Genomic DNA, 23275 nt, shown 5'->3' on the forward strand with positions numbered 1-23275 from the left:
TTGTTGAGTCAACACAAATGTAGACATGTGTTGTCAGGTGCCCAGGATGGCTTACAAATGTTGTTTACAAGATATCTTGGACATTGGCCATTCAGAGGTTTTGCCTTGTTCTTACTCTGTCATTGAACACCTGAATCCCAGATTTGATACAATATTAATATAAGCCTGGGTGACAAAGTCAAAGAGGAATGGAAGTTGGTGACATCTCTGAGGTTTCTGTGGAAAGCGGGATGTGTCCTTGTTGCTGAGTACAGTAATTTATATCTCTGTGTGTTCTGCAGACAATGTGGGGATTTGATCCCTTCATTTGTCATGGTCACTCATGCACGTGTCCTTGGTTTAGAAAGAGTCTTATATATGTCCTGTTTTCACATTAATCAGAAAAGCATGATAACATGGCCCAGCTGTCAGGGACCCAGGTCATGACCTCCATCAGGCTGTGGGCAGTGTCAAGGTGAAGTTACTTTGTTGGAATGACATAAATGTGCTCTATCTAACCAGGCAGTCTTGCAAACCCTGTGTCTAGGTACACAGTAGAATAAATGCAGCAACTCTTAAACAGATTACACAATGTGAGGTTTTCCTCAGCTCCAGCATAACAAACAGTGTGGTCCTCCGTGCTCAGCAGAGTATTTATAGTAACAGCTGCTTGTTCCACAGTTGGGGATATTCAAAGTACTGTGCAAGTGTTCACTAATTGGGCTGCACAACCCTTAGGTAGCAGGAAGAGGCATCATCGAATTTGTTTTACAGAAATGATGGCCTAGGGCCAGCCAGCACATTGGCAACAGGCTCAGGAATAGAACTGGGTTTTCTTCTCTCTCCTCGCTCCACAGGGCTCGGGAGCAGCACACACTAATGAGAAGTAGGTGGGAGCTGAAATGCCTGGACATTCTCCTCCTTTGGGAATAGAGACTGTGCCAGCTCACACCCAGGTGATGTGGTTTCTGCAAAACAGCAAATTTCCTTCACTACTATTGAATGACTCCTATAAAGAAGCCATTGATTTCCCTGTCACCAGCCCCTCTCTCCTTGTCTGCATTTTTGCACTTTCTAATCAATAGGCAATGCAAATGCCAAAACATTAAACTACTTACAAATGACATCTCTCTTCTCACTTATCCTCTAGTTTCTATTGATTTCCAACATCCAAACTTTTTTTAGGGCTCCTTCTCTTTTCTCTGCCTTCTGAACTTTCTTTTGAACTTCCTGATGGAAAGAAGCAGCACAGTTTATACAGAATCACTGTGAAATTAGGGATTTCCTTCACCCCCTAGCTGTCAGTCCTCGATGTGATGGTGTTTAAATGCATGTTTGTGTGTGATGATCATTAGCCCTTTCTGCTTTATGCTCAGGTTAATTTGTCTGTTTTGGTAGCTTAGCAAGAACTGACCTGCTGCCAAAAATGATGGTGCTGGGTGTGGGGATGGAAAGGCTGACCTTTCACTAAACCAGAGGCTTCACAAGCAAGGCTCTCTTTATGTATGGTTTTCCCTTTCTCCGGCATCATTATGAGCACCAAGAACTCTGCCTGCTCTCTCAGGCACTGTGATCCCCAGCTACATGACTGCTATTGAGCAAAGCTATGTTATCCTCTGATGTCCAAAATGTTTTGTGAACTTCCAGATACATCAAAAATGTAATTATAGGACTTCTCACCTTAATAACAACATCCATATGTATGCCTGCTCTCAGCAAAGCAACTTAAATTGATGAATTTGAAAGTTTTAAAATGTGAGACTAGACCCCAGAAGGCGCTCAGGAAATAAATTGAGAAATTAATAAATTTAAGGAAGATGAAAACTCTGGTGTGATCTGCAAACAGAAAAGGCTCAAAAAGATCAGATAGGCAACTCATTCAACTCCTTGGAAATTAGTTCTCCTCTGTGTGTATGAAATTCATCTCGTGTAGCTGTAAAACACAATGCTGCAATCATATCCATGTCTGTTTCTGCACTGTGGTTTGTAATAATGGCAGAAAGCAGTTTCAGATGGGATTTCTTCTGCTGTGTCTGAGACAGTGCAGAGTAACAAAAGTGTTTCCTGTACAAGTGGAGACATCTTGTGCATCTCTGCTCTCTGGCTGCTTTGCAGCATTGTGGAAAGAGATGCACAGAGAAAATTCTGGCTATGAACAGCATGGGCACAGGAGGAGATAATGAACCAATGTGTTTAACTAACTTTTCAACTTTTAGAGAAGAGACAAGCCAAGAGTTAATGATACTTGATATGCTATTTGCTGGGGTTCTTGCTGAACAGTAGTTGCTGTTGGCAGTCCTGGATTACTTCAGATAATATTCTGTGAACTGTAATAGAGCTTGCAGTAAGTAGTAAGCTCTAAGACAGAGTTCATGTGACTTGGGAAAAACAAAACACTGCTGCTTCCAACAGAAATATTTAGCTGTGACTTTGTAGTTACTTGAAGTTGATGTAACATCTCAGCAATGAGCAAAATATATTAACTAATTAAAAGCACATCCTTTATTTTCCAGATCAAGAATCACCATCTACTTTGCTTTCCCTGGCCTTGCTGGTTTCTAGGGACAAGCTAATTCTACCTCATTTTTAATGTGAACAACACACAGTTTTGATGCACTGTGTAACATGTTATTTGAACCACAATGTTAGTCTTGTCCTGCAAGCAATGTTCTTTCAAGTCACCTTGAAATTTGAAAGTGTTTTACTTTTTCTATTGGAAGTGCTGGAAGGCCTAAGCCTGCCACATTTAGTAGGAATCAGACAAAAACTTGAGCAGGGATAATTTATTTTGTCTCTCCTGCCTCTTTCTTTGAATCCCTCAAGTAAACCACTGCTCGATCAAACCAGATCGGAATGCTGATATTTGGTATTAAGGTTTTTTCCCTTTGTTACTATTTGGGAAAGTGCTACCAGGTTGGCTTAGAGGATGTGAACATCTGTGACAGATGAACTTAATGCTGAGATATGCATTTTGGGAAAAGCTGTCTCTACCCACATTAGCATTTTGTAGAAGTGTGGGCAGAGGGAAGGAAATAAATGTGAATCTTGAAAGCAAAATTGATTGGAGAGGTTGCATTTGTAAGTAAAGTGGGTTATAAAACTGGAGCTGGCAGAGGCTTTTAAAAAGCTTGTGCTAACTTCTGATTTAATGTTCTGTGTCTTGGAGGATCAGAGCTGGAGAGCTGAATGCATTGCCTGTCACAGAGCTGCATGTGTTTAAAAATAGCTCAAGACCAGTCTCAAAGATGCCAATACGTAATCAGCAGAAATCCATGTTTTTCAAAACCTTCTGAGTGAGGCTGAATAAAACCATAAGGGTACTGTACCCCACACAAGCCCAGAAATTTGAGATGGGGGAAATAATACATGACTTGGCTATTGATTATCTGAGGTAGCCACAGTACTACAGATATCCAAGGAACACAGAGAAATTGGTCTGCCAGTGGAGATGGACAACTTCCTTTGCAAGTTGCAGATTATCCCAGAGTAATTTAGAGTGCTATGTGTGCTAAACAAAAGCAGGGCCTTGTACTTCATCAAAGTTTGTCACTGTTCTACTCTTGACATCCTAAATGTTGACGTTTTTAGTGTTGAAGACAGGTTCAGATCGAAGTAGGAAAAGATTTTCCATTTGCACAGAGGTATCAAACCCAGCCCTTGAGCAGAGCTCTAGCACTAAGCCTTGGTTTGTTTTGCTGGGGGGATACCAAAGGGCAGGGGTGACAGGACCTGGGTGCCAGTCAGCTCAGCCTGGCTCTTCTGCAAGGGACATTTCTTTCTGCAGAATACCATTTTGCAGGCAGGAAGGACTAAGGGAATGTGGTGTTCCCCACTGCTATCTTCTCTCTCCACACACTGTTTGCTGTACCCATCTGCTTGCAGCTTTAATATCACGCTCATTAAAGAAGTCCTAGATTGATTGCGTGAAGAGCAGTGGGGTGGGCTGCCCTGGGCTCCTGGAGCCATGATAATGTGCAGGCCAACAATGGGCCTAGTGTTCTTGCAGCTGATGATTAAATAGTTGGCTCATAAATACCAATATTATGTAATTCCAAAATCCAGTCAGCAAATTGTGACCATATGCGAGACTCTGTTTGGGAAGATTTGAATCTTCCAAAGTCAGTCTGAGGAACAAAACAGGTTTCTCATCAAGAGCTGGTAAGGGCAGCAATACTGACTTAATCCTCTGTCTCTCCTCATGCCCATCTCCTCCTAGCTTGACCCAAAGGCCTCTGGGGTCATGTGAGTAGGGCCAGGATTGCTGTGTTTGCTTGAGCCCTGGCAGTCAGCTGTGCTGTCTCTTTGGAGATCATCTCCTCCTTGGTGCCCTGGGCAGTGTATGCAGGAGGGGACCAGCAGGATGCCTCCTTCCCAAGAGGCCTGATTTTACAAAGGGCTCAGTACATCCACTCATCCACATCTTGAGGGATTGTGGGGGCTTTTCAGCACATCTGGCACACTCCTGACACTGTGTCCCTGCCTCATCGGGGTGTACAACCATGCCAAGGCTGCAGCATGCAGAGGGAACCTGGACCTTCTCTCCATATCCTCTGCTCTAAAGAGGGTCTGGCAAATATTTTCATGTGTCTTCCATGTTAGCTTCTGTGTGGGCTGTGAAAGGTCCTGTGATTTATCCTCCTCTCTGGAAGGAGGAAGGCAGAGCTTTCTGCTGAAGAGTAGTCCAGTTTCCCACCTCCTCACAAGAGCCAGTGGAGGCTTTGGTCATCTGAGCTATGACTTGCAGTGATCCTGCAATATTTTGCTCTGAAATCTAAGAAGACGTTTCCCTGTTTTGTTTTGGTTTTTTTTTTAGTACATTGAGGAACACCTTCAGAAAGGTCATGGTGATGAATTTGCAGTGCCCTGGCTGTTTTCTGGGCTCCATGGGCAGCACAAGCATTATTGCAGAGAGGACACTGGACTGTGCTGAGTTCAGGTGACTGAACTGAGCCAGTCCTTTGTAACAGTACAGACAAGTGCAGGGGTGCCTCCCTTAGGATCCTCTGCTCAACAGATGCAAGGAAATCTTTGTTAGGATCCTAACTATGGACATCAGCAGCCTTTGGAGTTTCCTGCCCATCTCCCTTGGCAATCTCTGCCCTGATGAGGTGATCATCTACTGAGGGTGGCCAGCACTTCTTGTTGCTGAGCTGAAATGATGATTTTCCTTGACTCTGGAAATTATTATCTTTTCCACTGAAGTGCTGCAGCAGGGAAAAGCACTGAGTGTTTTGTGGTAGGCAGGAAAATCCCATTTATCACTGTAATTGGAATAATCACATCAGCAGCTCCAATCAACTGTCTGGTATCTTCAGGCAATTTTATAGTTTCAGTCTGAATTTATTCTTCTCCATAAGAGGGGCAGAGCCAGAGAGAAAAGTATGAACTTTGTGAGGGAGCACATGCAGAGCATCTCTGAAAGGCTGTTCTGAACTAACCTGGAATGAAGCTTTCTTCTGTGGACACAGAGAGGTCATTAGGTGGCTGAAAGTGTCTTTGAAACAGAGGTACATCTCTTACCTAGCAAAAGGCATCTCACACATGCTAAGCAAAGCCTTGTACCTGTTGGATGTCTCTCTATGAAAATATTATCTTTCAGTATGAGCAGGCTTTCTTAATGCAACAGAGGACCACAACAATTTTTTCCCCCTCATCTTCTCTAGTTTTAGATACAGGCCATTGAATGATAGACATGAGAAGATTAAGAGAGAGATTTTGTGGCTTTTTTTTCTTCTTTGTTTTTCTGCTTTTTTTACAAGAAATGTTCTATTACAAGTGTTTTCTGAAGAGAGAGCAAAGGAGAAATACCAGAATGGAGAGAGTTGTTAGGGTAAAACATCTCACTGAAACAACGCAAAGAGAACAACAACAACTTTTTCATCAGTTTAAAAAAAAATATAAGAACATCAACTGACGGTCAGTGCTCCGCTGTGTTGGAGGGACAGGCTACAAATGAAGGCTAAGGAGTGACAGGCAGAAGGGGTCACAGTGCCATCACCTAAGCCTTGTACCTGTTGGATGTCTCTCTATGAAAATATTATCTTTCAGTATGAGCAGGCTTTCTTAATGCAACAGAGGACCACAACAATTTTTTCCCCCTCATCTTCTCTAGTTTTAGATACAGGCCATTGAATGATAGACATGAGAAGATTGAGAGAGAGATTTTGTGGCCTTTTTTTTTTCTTCTTTGTTTTTTTGCTTTTTTTACAAGAAATGTTCTATTACAAGTGTTTTCTGAAGAGAGAGCAAAGGAGAAATACCAGAATGGAGAGAGTTGTTAGGGTAAAACATCTCACTGAAACAACGCAAAGAGAACAACAACAACTTTTTCATCAGTTTAAAAAAAAATATAAGAACATCAACTGACGGTCAGTGCTCCTCTGTGTTGGAGGGACAGGCTACAAATGAAGGCTAAGGAGTGACAGGCAGAACGGGTCACAGTGCCATCACCTCAGATGGCCCCTTGCCTTCCTCCAGTGATTAACAGGAGGTGGCTCCCTGCAGTGATTACTGTATTTAAGCAGCTTGGTCCAGCTTGGAGCAATTCCCTGACTGCCTGGGCACTGAGAGCATAACCTCTGGGCTTTGCTAGCTTTGGGATATCAGCTGAAACCAGCAGCATCCAAGACAACTGGAAGCCAATGCTGTTGAGTGTCATCTCTTGCTTGGTTCTGGGAGGCTGGATGTGCCGGTGGTTTGAGAGCAGTTAGCAGCTCTCTCAGAGGAAGGACAAGGCTGTTGTGTTTGCTTTGCTGCCTGTTACAGGGGAAGGTCCCCCTGCAGCACCCTGTGTACACAGCGAGGCTTTGGAGCTCCCTGCCAAAGATTCAGCCAGACAGTGGCTCTAATGCAGCAGGTTTGTTTGATATCAGGGCTAATTAACAATTATACAAATCTTGGAGCAAGCTCTTTCAGACCTGGTTTGTTCCCCCACCCCCAGAAGGCTAAGCATGCTAAGCATAAGATTCCATCTGCCTAATTTGCAAATGCAATTGCTTTAATTATGCATCCAAACTGGTAAAGTGTATGCTCAAAAAGATAGCTAAATCTATGCATGTAAGGGGATAATGCATATACAAATTAGCTGTAAGCCTGTGCCATCTCAGAGCCTGCCCCCTCTGAGGATAACTTATAAAAGAAGCCTTGTAAAGACTTGCAAGCTTACAGGAGCTAAGACAGCCTGTACAGCCGATTAATTTGTTGTTTGTTGCTGTTGCTCAGGCAGTTTTGTTTTACACAAAGAGATCATTTTCTTTGCCCAGAGCTAACTCCTGCCACAAGGGCTAGATGTGCTGTGAAAGTGCCTGCTGCTACATTTGAGAAATTTCCTGCCCCAAGACTGCAGGGAAGTTTGATAGAGCAGGGGGATCAGAGGGAAGGAGGATACAGGAATATGGATTGTGATAACTGATGGTGAAGAGGGTGCATGGAAGGCTGGAGAATGGGCCATAGAGCTCAGCCAGGTGCATCAGCAGCTCTGCCTTGCCAGAGTTCTGCCCTGACCTCATTTATTGGCATCATAATGGCAGGCCATGGTGCTCGTTTTCCTTGCACCCCAAGTTTTCAGTGCACCCTGTCATTGTCCCGAGACTTGGTTCCTAAAGCTCAGCCTGGTGGTGGCTTTCCTGCCTGCCTGCATCTGGTGCTGCCAAAATGGCACTATTTCCCTGATGATTGTAGCTTTGTACTCATGGTTTCTTCTGCTCCCTTTTCCCCAGATGAGCAACAAAAGGTCCAACAGCTTCCGCCAGGCCATCCTGCAGGGGAACAGGCGGCTGTGCAGCAAGGCCCTGCTGGAGGAGACGGGGCTGAGCCTGTCGCAGAGGCTGATCCGGCACGTGGCGTACGAGACGCTCCCGCGGGAGATCGACCGCAAGTGGTACTACGACAGCTACACCTGCTGCCCCCCGCCCTGGTTCATGATCACCATCACTATCGTGGAGGCAAGTACCTCCCTGGCAGCCTCCCACACTGCCAAAGGCTCTGCTGGGACACAGGGCTTGGAGAGGGACTCGTTCAGGCCTGGACGAGGACAGACGTGAAGCTTTGGTTGCCTGTTGGAGCGTGTTTAAGTGGAGACTGCGATCCTGTCATTGGAACAATTCCTATGTGGGACTACACAGTTTGGGAAATGGGAGCAAAACTGTTTGAGGAGTGAAAACAGGACAGTTCTAGAGAAATGGATAAGTCAATAGAATCAGAAATTTCTGTACGGCTAACTCTGTTCTGTGAGTGGAGAGAAAAAGGAGGGGAGAGAACCTCTGGGTTAAATATTCTGACCTGCTCATGTGTTGCCCAAATGAGATCTTTGCACATTTGCTGAGTAATGTGCTCAAGAAAGTACAGAGTAGGATATGACACTGATAGTAGGGTGCTGACTGGGAGCAGGTTCCTCTGACTCAGGGGCTGGTGTGTTACAGAAGGCCACAAATACAGTTATATCAATGTGTTGCAGGTTCCTCCAAACAGGGAATTTTCATGCTGTGTGAAGCTGTCAAATGGGAGAAAAGTTTTTAATATGTTACTTTTTTCTCCATTATTTTAGGTAAAAGGTACTTTTTGGTGAGAAAAGGCATTTGCTAAACAGTGAATATCTCTGCTCTTCTAGGTTGCCTTTTTTCTTTATAATGGAGTGGTCTTAGACAGATTTGTGCTGCAAGTCAGCCACCCCTTGTACCTGAAGAATGCATTACTGTACCATCCCCAGCTTCGGGCCCAGGCGTGGAGGTACCTAACCTACATATTCATGCATGCAGGGTGAGTACTTACAAACAGTTCAGGTTCCCCAGAGAGATAGAGAAAGTGACAGAATCAGCTCAGAATTAAATTTTAAAAACTCCATTATAAATTGTGTGTAAAAATATGAAGATGTTGTGGATTGTTGGGCAATGAGGTGCAAACCTTCACAGCTCTCTGAAGGGACAAGGCAACAAAAGGAACTTATTAGATGCTGCTCTTGGTTGGGACCACACTTGCTTCTTACTGTGCACTTCCTAAAACCAGGTCAAAGCCCAGTGTTCCACTAAAGGAGCAGGTGGTAGAACAAGTCTGCAAATATGTTGGACTGGTATTTAAAAATACAGGGTTTTGGAAAAGTCAGTTAAATTCCCTGTGTCTGGGATATGGCATCACTCAGTAATGTTGGTCCCTTCTGTAGGGACTGAGCTAATGCCTAGAAGGCTGTGCCAAGCCTGAACTCCCACTTTGTACACACTGGACAAACACTAATGTTCCTGAAGAGTTGATAATCTCGAGTGATCAGATGGACACAGAAGGGTGTCCATACAAAATGGAGATGCACAATAAAATGAATCCTCCTTCATCCCATGGGAGGTATGTAACAGACTTTGGAAGAATATACAAGGTGTGGGGACTCTAACTCTGTTCTTCTCAGCTGTGCTAGTCCTCACAAAATTTAAATAGACTTAATTGTGTGATGTTTGTGATGCCATGGTGATGAGTAAGTGTCACTGGAAAGTTCATCCCTGTACAAAACATTCTACCCCCTCTGAGCAGTTCCTCAGATCATTATCTTCACACATTCCTGGCAGATAATTGCAATTTTCTTTAATTCTGTCATTGAAAAATGACAGCAACAAGCCTTTCAGCAGTAGTGTAGAGTTTGAAACTGCATAAGGACCCTTTGTTCTTAAATAGAAAGCCTATATTTCCATCAGTCAATGTTCTTCTATGAAAGGCCTGAAATATCAAGTTGATCTTTGCCTTTTTTCCACATCTCTGATGGAAGACATACTGATGTCTCTTCCCTGCCATGGAATAACTTCCTTGGTGTGTAATTGCCCTGGAGCACAAGATGTGCCCCAAATCCCTGGATAAAAACAGACTCTGCCCAAGGGAAGAGTAGGGAAAAGGTTTTAGAAGAAATTCCTGAATGTGGCAACCTCTGTCCTCTGCATGCTGAATCCCTCCAAAGAGCCCATATCACATAGATTTCATCCTGCAAGTGGGGACAACTGGGCTTAGACATGAGGCTGGTTACCCAAAATGAGAAGTGGAAATTTCCATCACTGAAAATATGGGGAAAACAGGGCTTGTAAAAGAAAGAAACACTTGATTTAAACTAATGTTAGTTAATTTGTATTTGGGCTTTCTTTTGGTGGGGGTGGTGTTTTACCGTATTGCATCTATAACTACAGATTGCTCTAGGATACATGGGAGGAGAAACACCTGCAAAAGGACAATTTTCCAGCATTAAATGCCTTTCTGTGGCATGCTTTCCTAACCTGTGCCAGGTCACCCTTGTGGCAGGCAGTTTCCTGGCATTCTTCACACTCACTGGCCAAAAAATCCCTCAGGTTTATTTCACCCCTGGCTGACTCAGAGTGGAACAATGGAAGGTGGTGAGCAGGGGACTTGTCATGATGGATTCCAAGTCCTTTAGTTACACAGCCTTTAAAACAATGGAGAGTCCCGCTGGAACAATGAACCTTGTGATTTATCTGCAGTATCTGGAGTTAAGCTAAATGTTCCTTTATTTCTAACTTCTCTGTATTAAGTTCCTTTCTTGTAAGGAAAACAGATAAATCTTGGGAAGGTAATACTGGTTTTTAGTGGACGCCCATCATTCTCCTCTCTTTTCAAATGAGCTGGTAACACAATGCCATGGGTCTATTGTTACCCTGCTTCCAGCTGAGACTTTTAAATGGTAATGTGGACTGCTCCTTAATTTAGTGCACTCGGTCTTTTTTTGAAGAGCAAGTGGCAGCCAGAAGGTGTTTGGGAAGGCAGCAGTTGCTAAGGTTTGGCTGGCTGTGCCTCTAGAAAGATTCCAAAAATGTACAGGCTGTGTGTTGGTTCTGATGGAGGGAGCTTTGTCAAGGGCTGAAAAGGCAAAGTTGTAAATTCTGCCCTTCTGTTTTTATGGAAAGCAGACGTTGATATCTGAAGCCCACACATTTGTATCACTGCCATAACTAATGACTTGCATTGATGCTCAGTCCCATTTGTTTGGTCCCAGGGAAGGAGAAAGTCCTTAATAAATCAATGAAATTGTCATTTCAAGAATGACACATTCAGCACTGGCAAAGGGTAATTATATTTTATGGGTACTTATTGACTCTGGTGCCTTCAAAGCTCTTAGTGTGATGGGGAAGAGAAGTGAATGGGATTGCTCCTGGGAAGTCTTCTAAGAACAGCTGTGAATCAGAGCAGTCACTTCAGAGTCCAGGATAAACTTTGCTGAGCTCTTACAAAAGCTTCCTTTGAAAAATAAGACCCAGTTCTTTGTGTGGAAATGTCAGGTGCCACCTCATGATGTTGACTGTGTGCCAGCCAAAGCTTCTTCCCTCCCCTCTGTGAAAGGGCACTTGGATGTCTGGACTCATCTCAGTGATCTGGGTTTGACCTTTGCTGGTTTTTCCTAATTTAATTCCCTGTGTTCTGTGAGCATGTGGGATCAGAGCAAGTGCTGACCATGCCCAGTGGTTTCAAAGGGCTTGAGGAAGGCAATGAAAGAACTCAGTTACATGCAGCAGTTTCCCATGATGAAAAATTGCAGTGCTGAGTGTATTGTGCAGGAGGGAAATTCATCTTTGGAGAGAAATTCAATGGAAACAAACTTATTAAGATATCAGGAGAGGATTGTTTTCTGCAGTATCATTTCTGGCACTTTTTTGCAGTCCAACTTTAAATTCTCATTTATGAGACTGTTCTGTCATTACTGACTCTCACCATCAGTGTTTTTCTCTGCTGTATATGGGAAATTGCTATGGTAATGTGAAAAAGATCAAAACAGTAGAAATGCATATAACTTAAAGCAAAGTTTGCTAGTGCCTGCCTGTGGGCAACCCTTTTCTTGTATAAAATAGGATGTATATTTTCAAGGCATTAGGTACTTTGCTCTCTTTTCCCCAAAAGATGCTGGCCTTCTGAGTTAAGGGTACCACTGTGTCATTTAGATCCATCTGTTTTGTAAGCAAGTTCTCTTCATACAAAAAGCAGGATACCCTTGGCTCCAGTGGGATGTCACCATTCAGTGAGGTCACAGTCCTGTGAGCCCAGGGTAAATCTCAGACACTAGCAGTGTTGAGGATCCTGTTCAGGGCCTGGTGCTGGTATTACCTCACTGGAAGACCCTACAGATGGATGGTATTACCTACAGAAGACCCTACAGAGCTTTGAAAAGTGGCAGGTCAGGTTTGTTAAGCAGCATTGATTAAAGCAACAGAGAACTTGCATTGAAGCTGTTGATTCAGCTCAGGGGAAATCTGCTGCACTGGAGTCTCTGCCCAAGGCACACATGTGAGCTGTCACACTGCCTGCAGGCTGCAGTGGTCCTGCACAGTGAGACAGTGGGGCTTTCTGCAGGAGTTCCCTCAGCCCAGCTTTCTCCTGGGTGTTCAACAGGACTTTTGGAGTTTTGCTATTGACTGTAATGGGAACAAGGGTGGGTGAAGAGAGAGCATCAGTGAGTACAGCTGGGCACCTGAGCAGAGATCAAAATGCCCTCTGCTTCCCATTCTGACCATTGAGGTAGGCACAGCAGAAAAGGGTGAGGGTCAGAGAGCCATGCTGTAAAGCAGCATTATGGCAGCAGGAATGGCAGTTCTCCTGGGACTTCTACATTCACCTCGTTCTTAACAGCCCCTTCCCATCATGGCAGTGTGATGTGTGCAGGGAAAAGTGGAATCACTGGGAGGGGAGAAGAGAGGAGCAGGTCACATTTCTGGCTTCTGTTCCAGGCTCTGCTTCCATATTGCTTTTTTTTTTTTTTTTTTTTTTGACAAGTAATTTAACTTTTTCCAGCAAGGAAAAAGGAAAAAGAAGTCTAACGTTGTACGAGGTCTTTAGCTGAAAGGACCTGTGTGGATATGGAAAAGATAAAAGCAGCAAGGAGGGAAGAAACATTGTAACTCTGGGTCTGATTTTTTTCTGGAATCACTGTTTTCCCCAGTGTTAGTCTACTTATGTGAATCGGGTGCTATTTGATTTTCTTTCCAAGATACCTGTGTCTCAGTGGTAGAGAAAGGAGATGAAGAGTTGGAAAAGAGGACAACTGTTGTTTTTCCTTGCTGCAGGATAGAACACCTTGGGCTCAATGTTGTCCTGCAGCTCTTGGTTGGGGTTCCTCTGGAAATGGTGCACGGAGCTGCGAGGATCAGTTTTGTGTACGTTGCAGGAGTTGTGGCAGGTAGGTGACACCTCTGCATGCCCCACGTGGAGAAGCAGTGAAAATGGTCTGTGCTGGCTTTTGAGTTGGAGAAATGTCATGTGATATTTGGGGTTAGGAGAGGACCATTCACTGATCTTCTGTGCACTGAAATCCTTTGTGGGGCTGGACATAGAAAATGTGGTACAACTTGACATCTATTTCTACGTAGCCATAGACTCTGTGTTTGGGAGACCTGCTAAAAACGCACCAACTACCTGTTATTTTAAAATAGCCTTGCTTTAGATGATCTTCCTGATGTGGAGTCATGCTGGTCCTGTGGCAGTTCTTCCTACGTTTGTCCTGTCTTTCACCTTTCTACAGCCTAAGTAAGCAAGAAGTATTTGGTTATAGATTGTGAGCAGTGCACAGAAATCTGGAAAATTCATTTCATCATTAACCCATGGGGCCTGATTGATTTTTAGTTTGTGCTGAATTGCTTTTATTTATGTTTGGAATTTCCAGCAGTTTGGAGGTGATGAAAGTTGACAATAGATCAACATCTAGTTAAAACAGAAGGAGGGTGTGAAAACAACTGAGAACTTTATAGTGGAACTCAGACAGTGATTGACTGCCTTTGTTCAAGATTTATAGTTTTTGTTTGGTTTTTTCCAGCCACATAATTACTTTTTTCCATAATAAGCAGATAAACCCTTTGTAGAATGGGCTGCATTGGGTACTAATAAATCCTTCATTCCAGGAGACAGTCTGTGGGAAGAATAATTGGGCTAGGGCACAGGATGAGGCATGGTATAAACACCAACAGTATTTAATGCAAAGAAAGGAGTTAGCAGAGCATCTCCACTGTCCCCTGACTGTTACTTTAACAAACACTAACAAAAGTGGTGCCCAGTTTGCAACTTCCCAGATATAGCTTTTCTACACAGATACACCTACCAAACCCCAGGGCTTCACTGATGTCTTAGCCAGTTATGAAACATCTTTTATTCTTTGTCACGTGCCAGGAGAGAGGAAAAGGGGTATATTCATGCTGATGTAATATAAAGATAACTCAGCTGCTAAATAATCAGGAATAGACAAAATGTAGTAAAATGTAAAATGTAGTTAGGCCACAACTTTTATGGTTCTTTCTCATTTGTCTGGCTTTACTAAGAAGACACATTAAGAATGGAAATTGAGGCACTCAGTGCAGTGCCTGAGGACTTAACTGCAAGTTCTTATTACTCCTTCCTTTATTTCTCATTAACTTTTTCCTTAATGGCAGTGTTTAAGAGCTGAGAAGTCTCAGGGCCACACAAGGAAGGAGGGAGCTATCAGCAGAGTTGGCTGGTGGAAGCTCAGCACTTTCTTGACCTGGAATCAGTTGGGCAATTAGCAAAGAAGTTCATTAGGTTCTGTGCTACCAAGGGTTCTCTCAAGATTTGCCAATATGTCTTTTTCCCATTCACAATCATCACAAAGATCATTATCCCTTCCTTGTGCCAGCAAATCTGCCTTTCCTTCTATCGCTTAAATTATTCTTAAAGTCAGCAAGGAAAGGAGCTTTGAGCAGATCCAAGCCTCCAACTGGGATAAGAAGAAGCAATGTCTGTGTTTGGCTGTATTCTTATTAGTGGTGCCTTTATGTACTTGACCTGTCATTTTGCAGGCATGTGCCTACTGCCTCCATCCAGGTTATTTTTGACTAGTTTTACTCTGAGTTTTACAGGTAATAGGCTGTGCTGTGAGCAGAGGCCTGTGCTGAGTTACAAGTCCCTAGCTCCTTCCCCCTGTGCTAATATTTTTCTTGCCAACATGGGAGCTACTTCTGTTTTATCTTCAGGTGAGAAACAAACACAGACATTTGTCTGTCTCCTGCTCCCTTATTCTTTCAATCAGGGAATAAATGCCTTTTTGCAGGACAAGTTTAAAGACACATTGCTGCCTTGCTTGGCTGCTTTTAAAGTAGGTGCAGAGGAATCAATCAGTCACTGCCTTGACAGGACTGAGTTGGCTTCACGAGTCAATCAATTTCCCCCTCCTTCTCTTTCTGTGTTCCTGACCTGCAGCAATTAGCACAACCAGGCCATAGCAGGGATGTAGGGTAGGAGAGAGTGTGTTTGTTTGGTGGGCAATTGTCACAAAGCCTTGTTGTTTCCCCCAGGGTCCTTGGCAGTGTCAGTGGCTGACATGAGGGCGCCGGTGGTGGGCTCCTCTGGAGGTGTGTATGCTCTTGTCTCTGCTCACCTGGCCAATATTGTGATGGTGAGTACCAGAGTGACTGTCTGACCTCAGAGTGAGCCACATCTGGTGGCCCAAAGGGGCTGGAAGTAAGGCCTTACCCAGCTGTTGGTCATTCAGAGCTTGCCCCAGCTAAGAGTCTTGTCTCAGTGGTGTGGTTCTGGAATGGAAAAATTACCTTGAATTTGGTGGCTTGGTATCCTGATGGCTGACAGTTTGCCAGGACGACCTAAAGTTGTTGGTAATCCAAGATTTATCAGTGTTCTCCAGGCTATCAACTCTCCATGCAATGGCTGACAAATGTTTGAAAAGCAGACTGGCTCTGCAGAAGTGGCAGACCTGTTCCTGTCTGGATGTGCTATGTAATTTTAGTAGGTATCTAAGGAAATTTAGCATTCAGTGGATTCATGTGCAGAATATTCCTTATCTCCATTTGTAAAACCCAGACTGTAGCTGAACCCTGGGTGATCTAATGATGCGTCTTTTTGCTGTTTCACCTCGTGAAATACTTTACAAAGGTGAGCAAATACCAGCACTGTCCTTCTTCCAAGGTTGGAAACAGGAGTTCATCTCCAGCCCTCAGCTGGGTGGTGGCAAAGCCCAGCACAGCTGCCCGGGGGGCTCCTCAGCTGACACTGGGCAAAAAAGGCTTTGCTGGTAGAAGATTTGTGTGTGGTGGCATGTCTGTCCTGTACCAGCAATATCAGAGCAGAATAACCATAAAAATGAGGATAATGCTCCTCCCCTGGGTCTGAGTGGGAAGATAATGTGAGGTGGCTGCAGCAGAGACAGAAGATCTGTTATATGGGTGCTGGAGGATGTGTGTGTGTGTGGTGGTGTTGGAACCAAGCCTGAAAGAAAACCTTGTACTTGATGCTTGTCTGCAGAAAAGTCAGCAGCTCCAGCTGTGACCCACAGTGGTGCTGCTCCAGACAGCTTGGTAACAGCTGGGGAGTGAGAGATACCCTGAGCAGAACTGGTCTGCTTCACCCTCTTGAGCTTTTCAGAGCATGAATGAGCCGAGGCTGCTGTCCAAATTAGACAGTTGAGTGGCTGGCAGAGAGGTTGGAGCAGAGGAGAGGGCTAGCCCTATAGCACAGGGTTTCTGCTGGGAATTGCATCCCTGCATTCAGTTCTTTTCAGTGTGATTAGTGTTCCCTGCTGCTGTGCCAAGGGAAGCAGGAGGGAGCTTCCTCTCTCTCTCAGGGTGGTAATGCAGACACAGGGATATTTAAAACCACAATTCACAGGGTTAGAGAGGGGCATTGGAGGAAATATTTGCCTGCTTTAGAGGAACAGGCTGTTCCAGAGGCGTGTGGAGAGTCTTCAGCAGTTACCCTCCCTGACTTCTTGGAACATCACAAAGTGATCTGTCATTTCACTACTCATTGGCCTCCACCAAATCTATTTAGCAATTGCTACCTTAGCATCTTTATTTCTCCATTATCCACTGCCTCTCTTCTCATCTGAAATTATTTTTGCTGCCTTTCCAGTTCTGGTGGAGGGATGTTTTTGCTTTCCTTTCCCCCCTTGTCTCTCTGTGCTGCCTTGTTATCTAGATGCTCCTGCACACTGAAAGATGTGCTGGCTGTCTGTGGCAAAGCTCAGTCTGGCACAGCTGGGGACAGCAGGGGCTGTGGCAGGGAGGGTCTCTGGAATCTTCTGTTCCCTTGTGCCTCCTGGTAACCAAAGGAAATGGAAACATTCCTCCTTGGAAAAAGAAATATTATTGGAATTAAATACATAAAATAACCAACAGGGGGAAGCAATAAAGCATGTCACCCCAAGGAAAAGAGTGAGGGGAGGGATTCAAAGCAGCTGCATGGAAATGAAAAGTGAAGGAGGCAGCACAGTATTCATCAGCATGAGCTCAGAGCTTTCTGGCTGGGTTAGATCTCTCTGTGGAGAGAGAAAATCAGTTACTTGTTTTGTGGAGGTTGCATTTTTTGCCATCCCAAGTGCCATTAGAGATAGTCTGAAGAGTTTACAAGCATTCTTTTTATTTCTTCAGTAGGCAGCTTTTCACAAGAAACCTGAATATCTTGGTATCTCAGTCTGCCTTCAATAGGCAAATTTTCATTTAGTCACATAATAATAATAATAAAATAATAATGTTGTCTAATAAAGTAATAATGTTGTCATACATCTGAGTTTCTCAAAACATGATTTCTTTTCCTGCTTTAAAATTATGTGCAAGTGGAAAAGGAGGACTTTTAATATTTCTCCATGGTGTCTGATTATCATTCAGAGATTTTTATTCCACTATATTGATTAATAACCAAGCCTGAAGACAGAGGAGACTAAGTCCAGGTTTCCTTGATATACTTTGATTGAAGTCTTTATTGTTTCTTTATGCTCTGCCAAAGATCTGAGCTGCAGAATATCAGGGAGCCCGAGGCACAGAAAGTAGCATTGAAAAAACACAGTAGGGCTTGAATGCACTGAGAAGTTGCCTGACAAGTGACAGATTTAAATGTAATATCCCTTCAGGTTTGTGTGCAGCATGACTTTGTTTTCCTTGTCTCTTTTGCAGAACTGGTCAGGAATGAAGTGCCAATTCAAACTGCTGCGCATGGCTGTTGCCTTGATCTGTAGTAAGTACCACGCAGTGCTTGGCACACCAGCAGCCAGTCCTGTTTTGTTTGTCCTTGTCATAATACTTCATGCTGATTCAGAGGGTTTTGACTTTGCAGCAGTTTTGGTAGGAACTTGCAGCTGGACCTTCTGGCAGCAGAAATCACATTGCTCTCCACTGCAGATTTTGGCTTTCAACACAAGCATTTGTAAACAAGGATTTGTCATTAGCCAGCATCTGTAGCTTGTGGTGTTTGTGAAGGAGCTTAAACATCTTCTCTTTGCAGTCTCAAACATGCAATGCTTTCATAATGATAATACTTGGGTTTCCTAGAGCATGTCCTGTTTGGGATGGCAGCAGCATTATACCCACACTGGTGAATTCTCTTCCAGCCCAACCCCCGGGGGAACACAGTAAGGGAAACTAAGCTGTGTGTTCATCACAGACAACTGTCTTCAAACTCTAACTCATTTTAGTTATGGTTTTTGGAGTTTTTTGTTATGGTGTAAATTTCAGAAGGTAAAAATTCCCCAACCTGTCTCCACTCTCACAAACCCAGACCACTTTCCAGCCACTGGAGAGCCCTCATGTCTGTGTGCCACAACCCTGCCATAGCCACAGCTTCCCTGTGCTCACCATACAAGGCAATTTCCCCCTCTCTGTCTCCTCAGGGATGCAGTGCTTCCCACAATATGGACTTAAGAAGGAACAAACCTAGACAATTAACTTATTTTTTATTCTTTGTTCTAGTGAGCTTTGAATTTGGAAGAGCCGTGTGGCTGCGATTCCACCCCTCTGCTTACCCCCCATGCCCCCACCCCAGCTTCATGGCTCACCTGGGAGGGGTGATGGTTGGAATCACCCTTGGTGTTATCATCCTGAGGAACTATGAGCAGAGACTCCAAGATCAGACTTTATGGTGGATCTTCCTTTCTATTTACGTCATTTTTGTCTTGTTTGCCATCTTCTGGAATATTTTTGCCTACAGTCTCTTGGATCTAAAGCTACCTCCCCCTCCTTGAAAACATGGGACAGCAAACTGGAGAGCAGAAGTCATCTGTCAGCTGTGTTAAATGAATGAAGATGGAGGATTTATTTTTGTATTTAACTTGGGAGGATGATTCTTCTGAACACACAAGTGTGCTGGAGGAGGTGCTTAAAGATCTCATGAAAGAATGGGCTGATCAGTTTGTTCACAAATCCAGCAGTTTCTGTAACTCTGGCTGGCCGTGCCCTGCAGTTTCTGCCCTGCACCTGGGCACTGACTGCTTGGGTTGTTATCACACATCAATCTTTTCTATGAAATATTTGTATTTTTCAGGTCAGTGCTGGAATTATGGCCAATTGTTCAGTGAATTTCCTCTGTGTTACTGAACACTAAAAGGGAAAAAGAGCAGACATTTACTAATTAGAGATTCAAATGGTACTCCAAGGCAGCTTGAGTCTGGTTTCTTTGGACACGTCTGACTGTTCAGCCGTACCAGTGCCACTGTCTAATTACTTGAATGGTTCCTAAGGTATTTTAGCCTCTGCTGAAACTTGTCTTGCACAACTTTCAAAAGAATCAGCAGAACTTGATCACACAAAGTGATGGAGACTGGTCTTCAACCACAGGTCAAACGAAATTGCACTATAAACATTGTGAATCTTAGAGTGTTGTGGATACCCAGCCAGAAGTGACTTTTCCTGAGCATGTTCCACTTGATTTTAATTAATTATTCCCCCCCTTCCCCAGCCTGCTGTGGCTAGAGGGTGTGGCTGGATTGTTGTGGGTTTTTTTTGTTTTGTTTTGGTTTTTTTTTTGGTTTTTTTTGTTGTTTTTTTTTGAGGGATGAAGAAAAGGAGGGCAAATGTTCATTTGTGGTTTTATCAGATGACAATCAGGTGCTGTTTTCTTCTCATTTTTTTTTCTGACCACACTGACCTAACACCTGGCCTGCAGTGAGCTCCTAGCAAGGATCTCAACTCTTCCAGCAGGTTCTTACTAGGAAAATGGGACCATGATCACCTCCAGCAGCCCAGGGTGGGAACTATCCAGTCTTTACAGCCATGCAATCCATTTGGGGCCAAGTCCACTGAAGGCAGTGGAGTTAAATAAGTTTGTATGTAGCACTGGTTTCCCACTGAAGTGGAGAGGGTGTTATTTGCTACAGTGATCATTGTGAAATGAATAAAACTGGTTTTAATATGAATTCTAAAATTTTGAGGATGCCTCTTCCTGAGGCAGTGGATGTTCAGGAGCCCCAGACAACAGTTAGTTGCAGTGATGCCTTTTTCTGTAATGTTGGTCAAGCCCAGTTGAGGCAATCTGTAAGTGGGCTGTGACACAGTTCACACATTGCCTGCACAGACCTAGGGACCACATGGGGACATCTGTAACACAAGCAGAGCTTATAGGTACTCTTTACTGTAAGGTGCTTATTTTACTTGTCATTTTAGAGCGCTGCCAAATTACAGTCCAGGAGTGTGGGTGCCCTCCTTTTCTCTATCCTTTACCCACCTATTCAATGGTCTGGACAAAGTAGCCATAATAGTCTCTCCAGACAAGCTCCCCTCTTCATTTTTCCTGTTTCCTGCTGGTGCCCAGGCACAGCCACCAGAGTGTTTCACAGCACATCCCACGGGCACTGTAGCAGTTGTGTTTGCTCTGTAGAAAAATGTCTCTGTGTTGTGGGCTTTATTCCCTCAGCTGTGCTATCCATGCTGCCAGATGATACCACAAGCTAGTAGGAGCCTGTCCTTCTAGAGGGGACATCCACAAGTGCTTATCAGCAGCCCCCTTCTTTGCCTCTTACTGAAAAATAACTCTGGGTTGAGGGGTGAAGTCTTCTCCTACAAGATGCACGCATAAAATTTCTGTTGCCTCAGAAGGAGGGGCGAGAAAATAAGTGTTTCTGCAGATTGGAATAAGCCTTACCTGCAAAAGAAATAATTTTGGCACCTTTGTGCACAGAAATGGGATTTCTGAGGGCAATTGCACTTTTGCTGTTCTGCATGGCCAGCACATTGCTCATGGGCCCTCACTGAGGACCAAGAGGAAGGGATAAGGGCCAGAGCTCTGATCATTTTGGAGAAGGGATTGGTTCCCTGAGCCATTTTACCTCTGCAGTTTGGGTCCAGATCCCAGCAGTCACCAGAGTTCCCATGGATTGTTGCAGGTGCAGGCCCAGTGAGTGTTGTAGCTGTGAATCCCCTGGGAGCAGGCAGGAAGGAGAGTGGGAGCTGGGAGAGCTCTGACATGGTTATCAAGTAAGGAGGACATTCCTTCCCTCACCTATTGCTAAGCCTTTCTCATTACAGATGCCTTGAAAATACAGGTGACCAGGAATGGGACTTCTCCTGAAATCTTTGGAAAGCTTTTAAAATTTTGGTAGAAAATTTCAATTGCAAAAACCCCCAGATTATTTTGCCTATAATTTACCAGAGTGCAATGTGCACCAACTGACTTCTAGTTTTGGTTTCTCAGCTGAGAGCTACTTACTGCCCATGAGTTTCTTACCAGTAAAGGATTTGATGCCTTTCCTGGTGCCAGTGTGTGCTCGAGGTGAAGCAGCAAGATAAAAGTTCAAGAGCCACCAGTTTCTTGATCAGCTTGATCGTGGCCAAAATGTCTTTACTCAGCTCAGGAGTGGGAGGGAGCTGAACAGAGTAATGCAGACAGCCTTCCTTGATCCTTTTTCCATAGATGAGTGTAGTTTATGTGAACTGGTTGAAAACAGTTCTGAATTTGATCTTATGACTTGTTCTTTTAAAGTGTTGTTCATCTTTCTGACTTCATTCTGTGTCCCCACACCCTGCCTGAGCAAGTCTTCAACAACCCTGGGGATCAGAAAGGCCAGATTTAAGGCAGTGTTAGATTTATGGTAGGTGAAGGAATGAAACCCTTTCACATTCCTGTTCATCAGAGCTGAAATCTCCTCCCATACATGGAGCAGTTTGTGCACAGAGCCTGTTGTCTGCTGAGAATCAATCAGCCCACGGAGCCAGAAACAGCACAAGGTGCTTAAACTTTTTAATTATTTTTTTAATAATTAAAATTACAGTGTGAAAACTTGCTATGTTTTTACAGAGTATCATAAATTCCAGTTATGTTCTTTTCTAACACACTCTGGAGTGCCACAGTGCTGCAGCACCACAGAGCTAACAGCAGCCAGGCTTTTCTGTTACCTCCAGATGTCCTTGAAGCTGCTGCCTCATGTTGGAGATGCAATATTCTCCATCCTGCTCATTTGTGGTTCCAACCTGTCACAGTCAGCATGTTCCTGAAGGAGCATCCACTGACGGACTGGTTTCAGTGATGTGTTGTAATTTTATTTCAGCTACTGCCGGGATTTTCAGTCAGATAAAACATGAATCTATTGAAACTTACAACTGTGCAGTGCTGGAGCAGAAGGCAAGGACTGTCACCAATGTACAGGTTAGAACAGAGCACCTCGGAGCAAGTTATTTTATGCTGTGTCCTTGAGCGAGGACACAGCACCTGGGGAGAAAAGCAGCAGAGCAGCCCGTGGCGTGGTGGATTTCCCGGGGTGAGTGCATTGCAGCGGTCCGTGAGGGTGAGGACAGCCGGGGACACCTGCCGGCCGCGGGCAGCAGGGACAGGGCTGCCACAGCCGGGACAGGGCTGCCACAGCGGGGACAGGGCTGCCACAGCGGGGACAGGGCTGCCACAGCGGGGACAGGGCTGCCACAGCGGGGACAGGGCTGCCACAGCGGGGACAGGGCTGCCACAGCGGGGACAGGGCTGCCACAGCGGGGACAGGGCTGCCACAGCGGGGACAGGGCTGCCACAGCGGGGACAGGGCTGCCACAGCGGGGACAGGGCTGCCACAGCGGGGACAGGGCTGCCACAGCGGGGACAGGGCTGCCACAGCGGGGACAGGGCTGCCACAGCGGGGACAGGGCTGCCACAGCGGGGACAGGGCTGCCACAGCGGGGACAGGGCTGCCACAGCGGGGACAGGGCTGCCACAGCGGGGACAGGGCTGCCACAGCGGGGACAGGGCTGCCACAGCGGGGACAGGGCTGCCACAGCGGGGACAGGGCTGCCACAGCGGGGACAGGGCTGCCACAGCGGGGACAGGGCTGCCACAGCGGGGACAGGGCTGCCACAGCGGGGACAGGGCTGCCACAGCGGGGACAGGGCTGCCACAGCGGGGACAGGGCTGCCACAGCGGGGACAGGGCTGCCACAGCGGGGACAGGGCTGCCACAGCGGGGACAGGGCTGCCACAGCGGGGACAGGGCTGCCACAGCGGGGACAGGGCTGCCACAGCGGGGACAGGGCTGCCACAGCGGGGACAGGGCTGCCACAGCGGGGACAGGGCTGCCACAGCGGGGACAGGGCTGCCACAGCGGGGACAGGGACAGGGCT

General features: G+C 45.2%; 1 protein-coding gene across 3 annotated transcripts in view; it reads left to right on the plus strand.

The window, feature by feature from the left end:
* RHBDL3 (rhomboid like 3) overlaps window positions 1-19634 on the plus strand; it is a 57286-nt gene extending 37652 nt beyond the window's left edge. For all 3 annotated transcript variants that reach the window (XM_039716152.1, XM_039716155.1, XM_039716154.1), the window contains 6 exons: window positions 7698-7922; window positions 8588-8736; window positions 13017-13129; window positions 15252-15352; window positions 17862-17922; window positions 18654-19634. In XM_039716152.1, coding sequence (XP_039572086.1) covers window positions 7698-7922; window positions 8588-8736; window positions 13017-13129; window positions 15252-15352; window positions 17862-17922; window positions 18654-18925 — 921 coding nt within the window. In that variant the 3' untranslated portion in view covers window positions 18926-19634. The remainder of the gene's footprint in view (window positions 1-7697; window positions 7923-8587; window positions 8737-13016; window positions 13130-15251; window positions 15353-17861; window positions 17923-18653) is intronic.
* Window positions 19635-23275: the final 3641 nt, after the last annotated feature.

This window comes from Passer montanus, unplaced genomic scaffold, assembly GCF_014805655.1.
Source record: "Passer montanus isolate IOZ18808 unplaced genomic scaffold, ASM1480565v1 scaffold35, whole genome shotgun sequence".
Taxonomy (NCBI): Eukaryota; Metazoa; Chordata; class Aves; order Passeriformes; family Passeridae; genus Passer; species Passer montanus.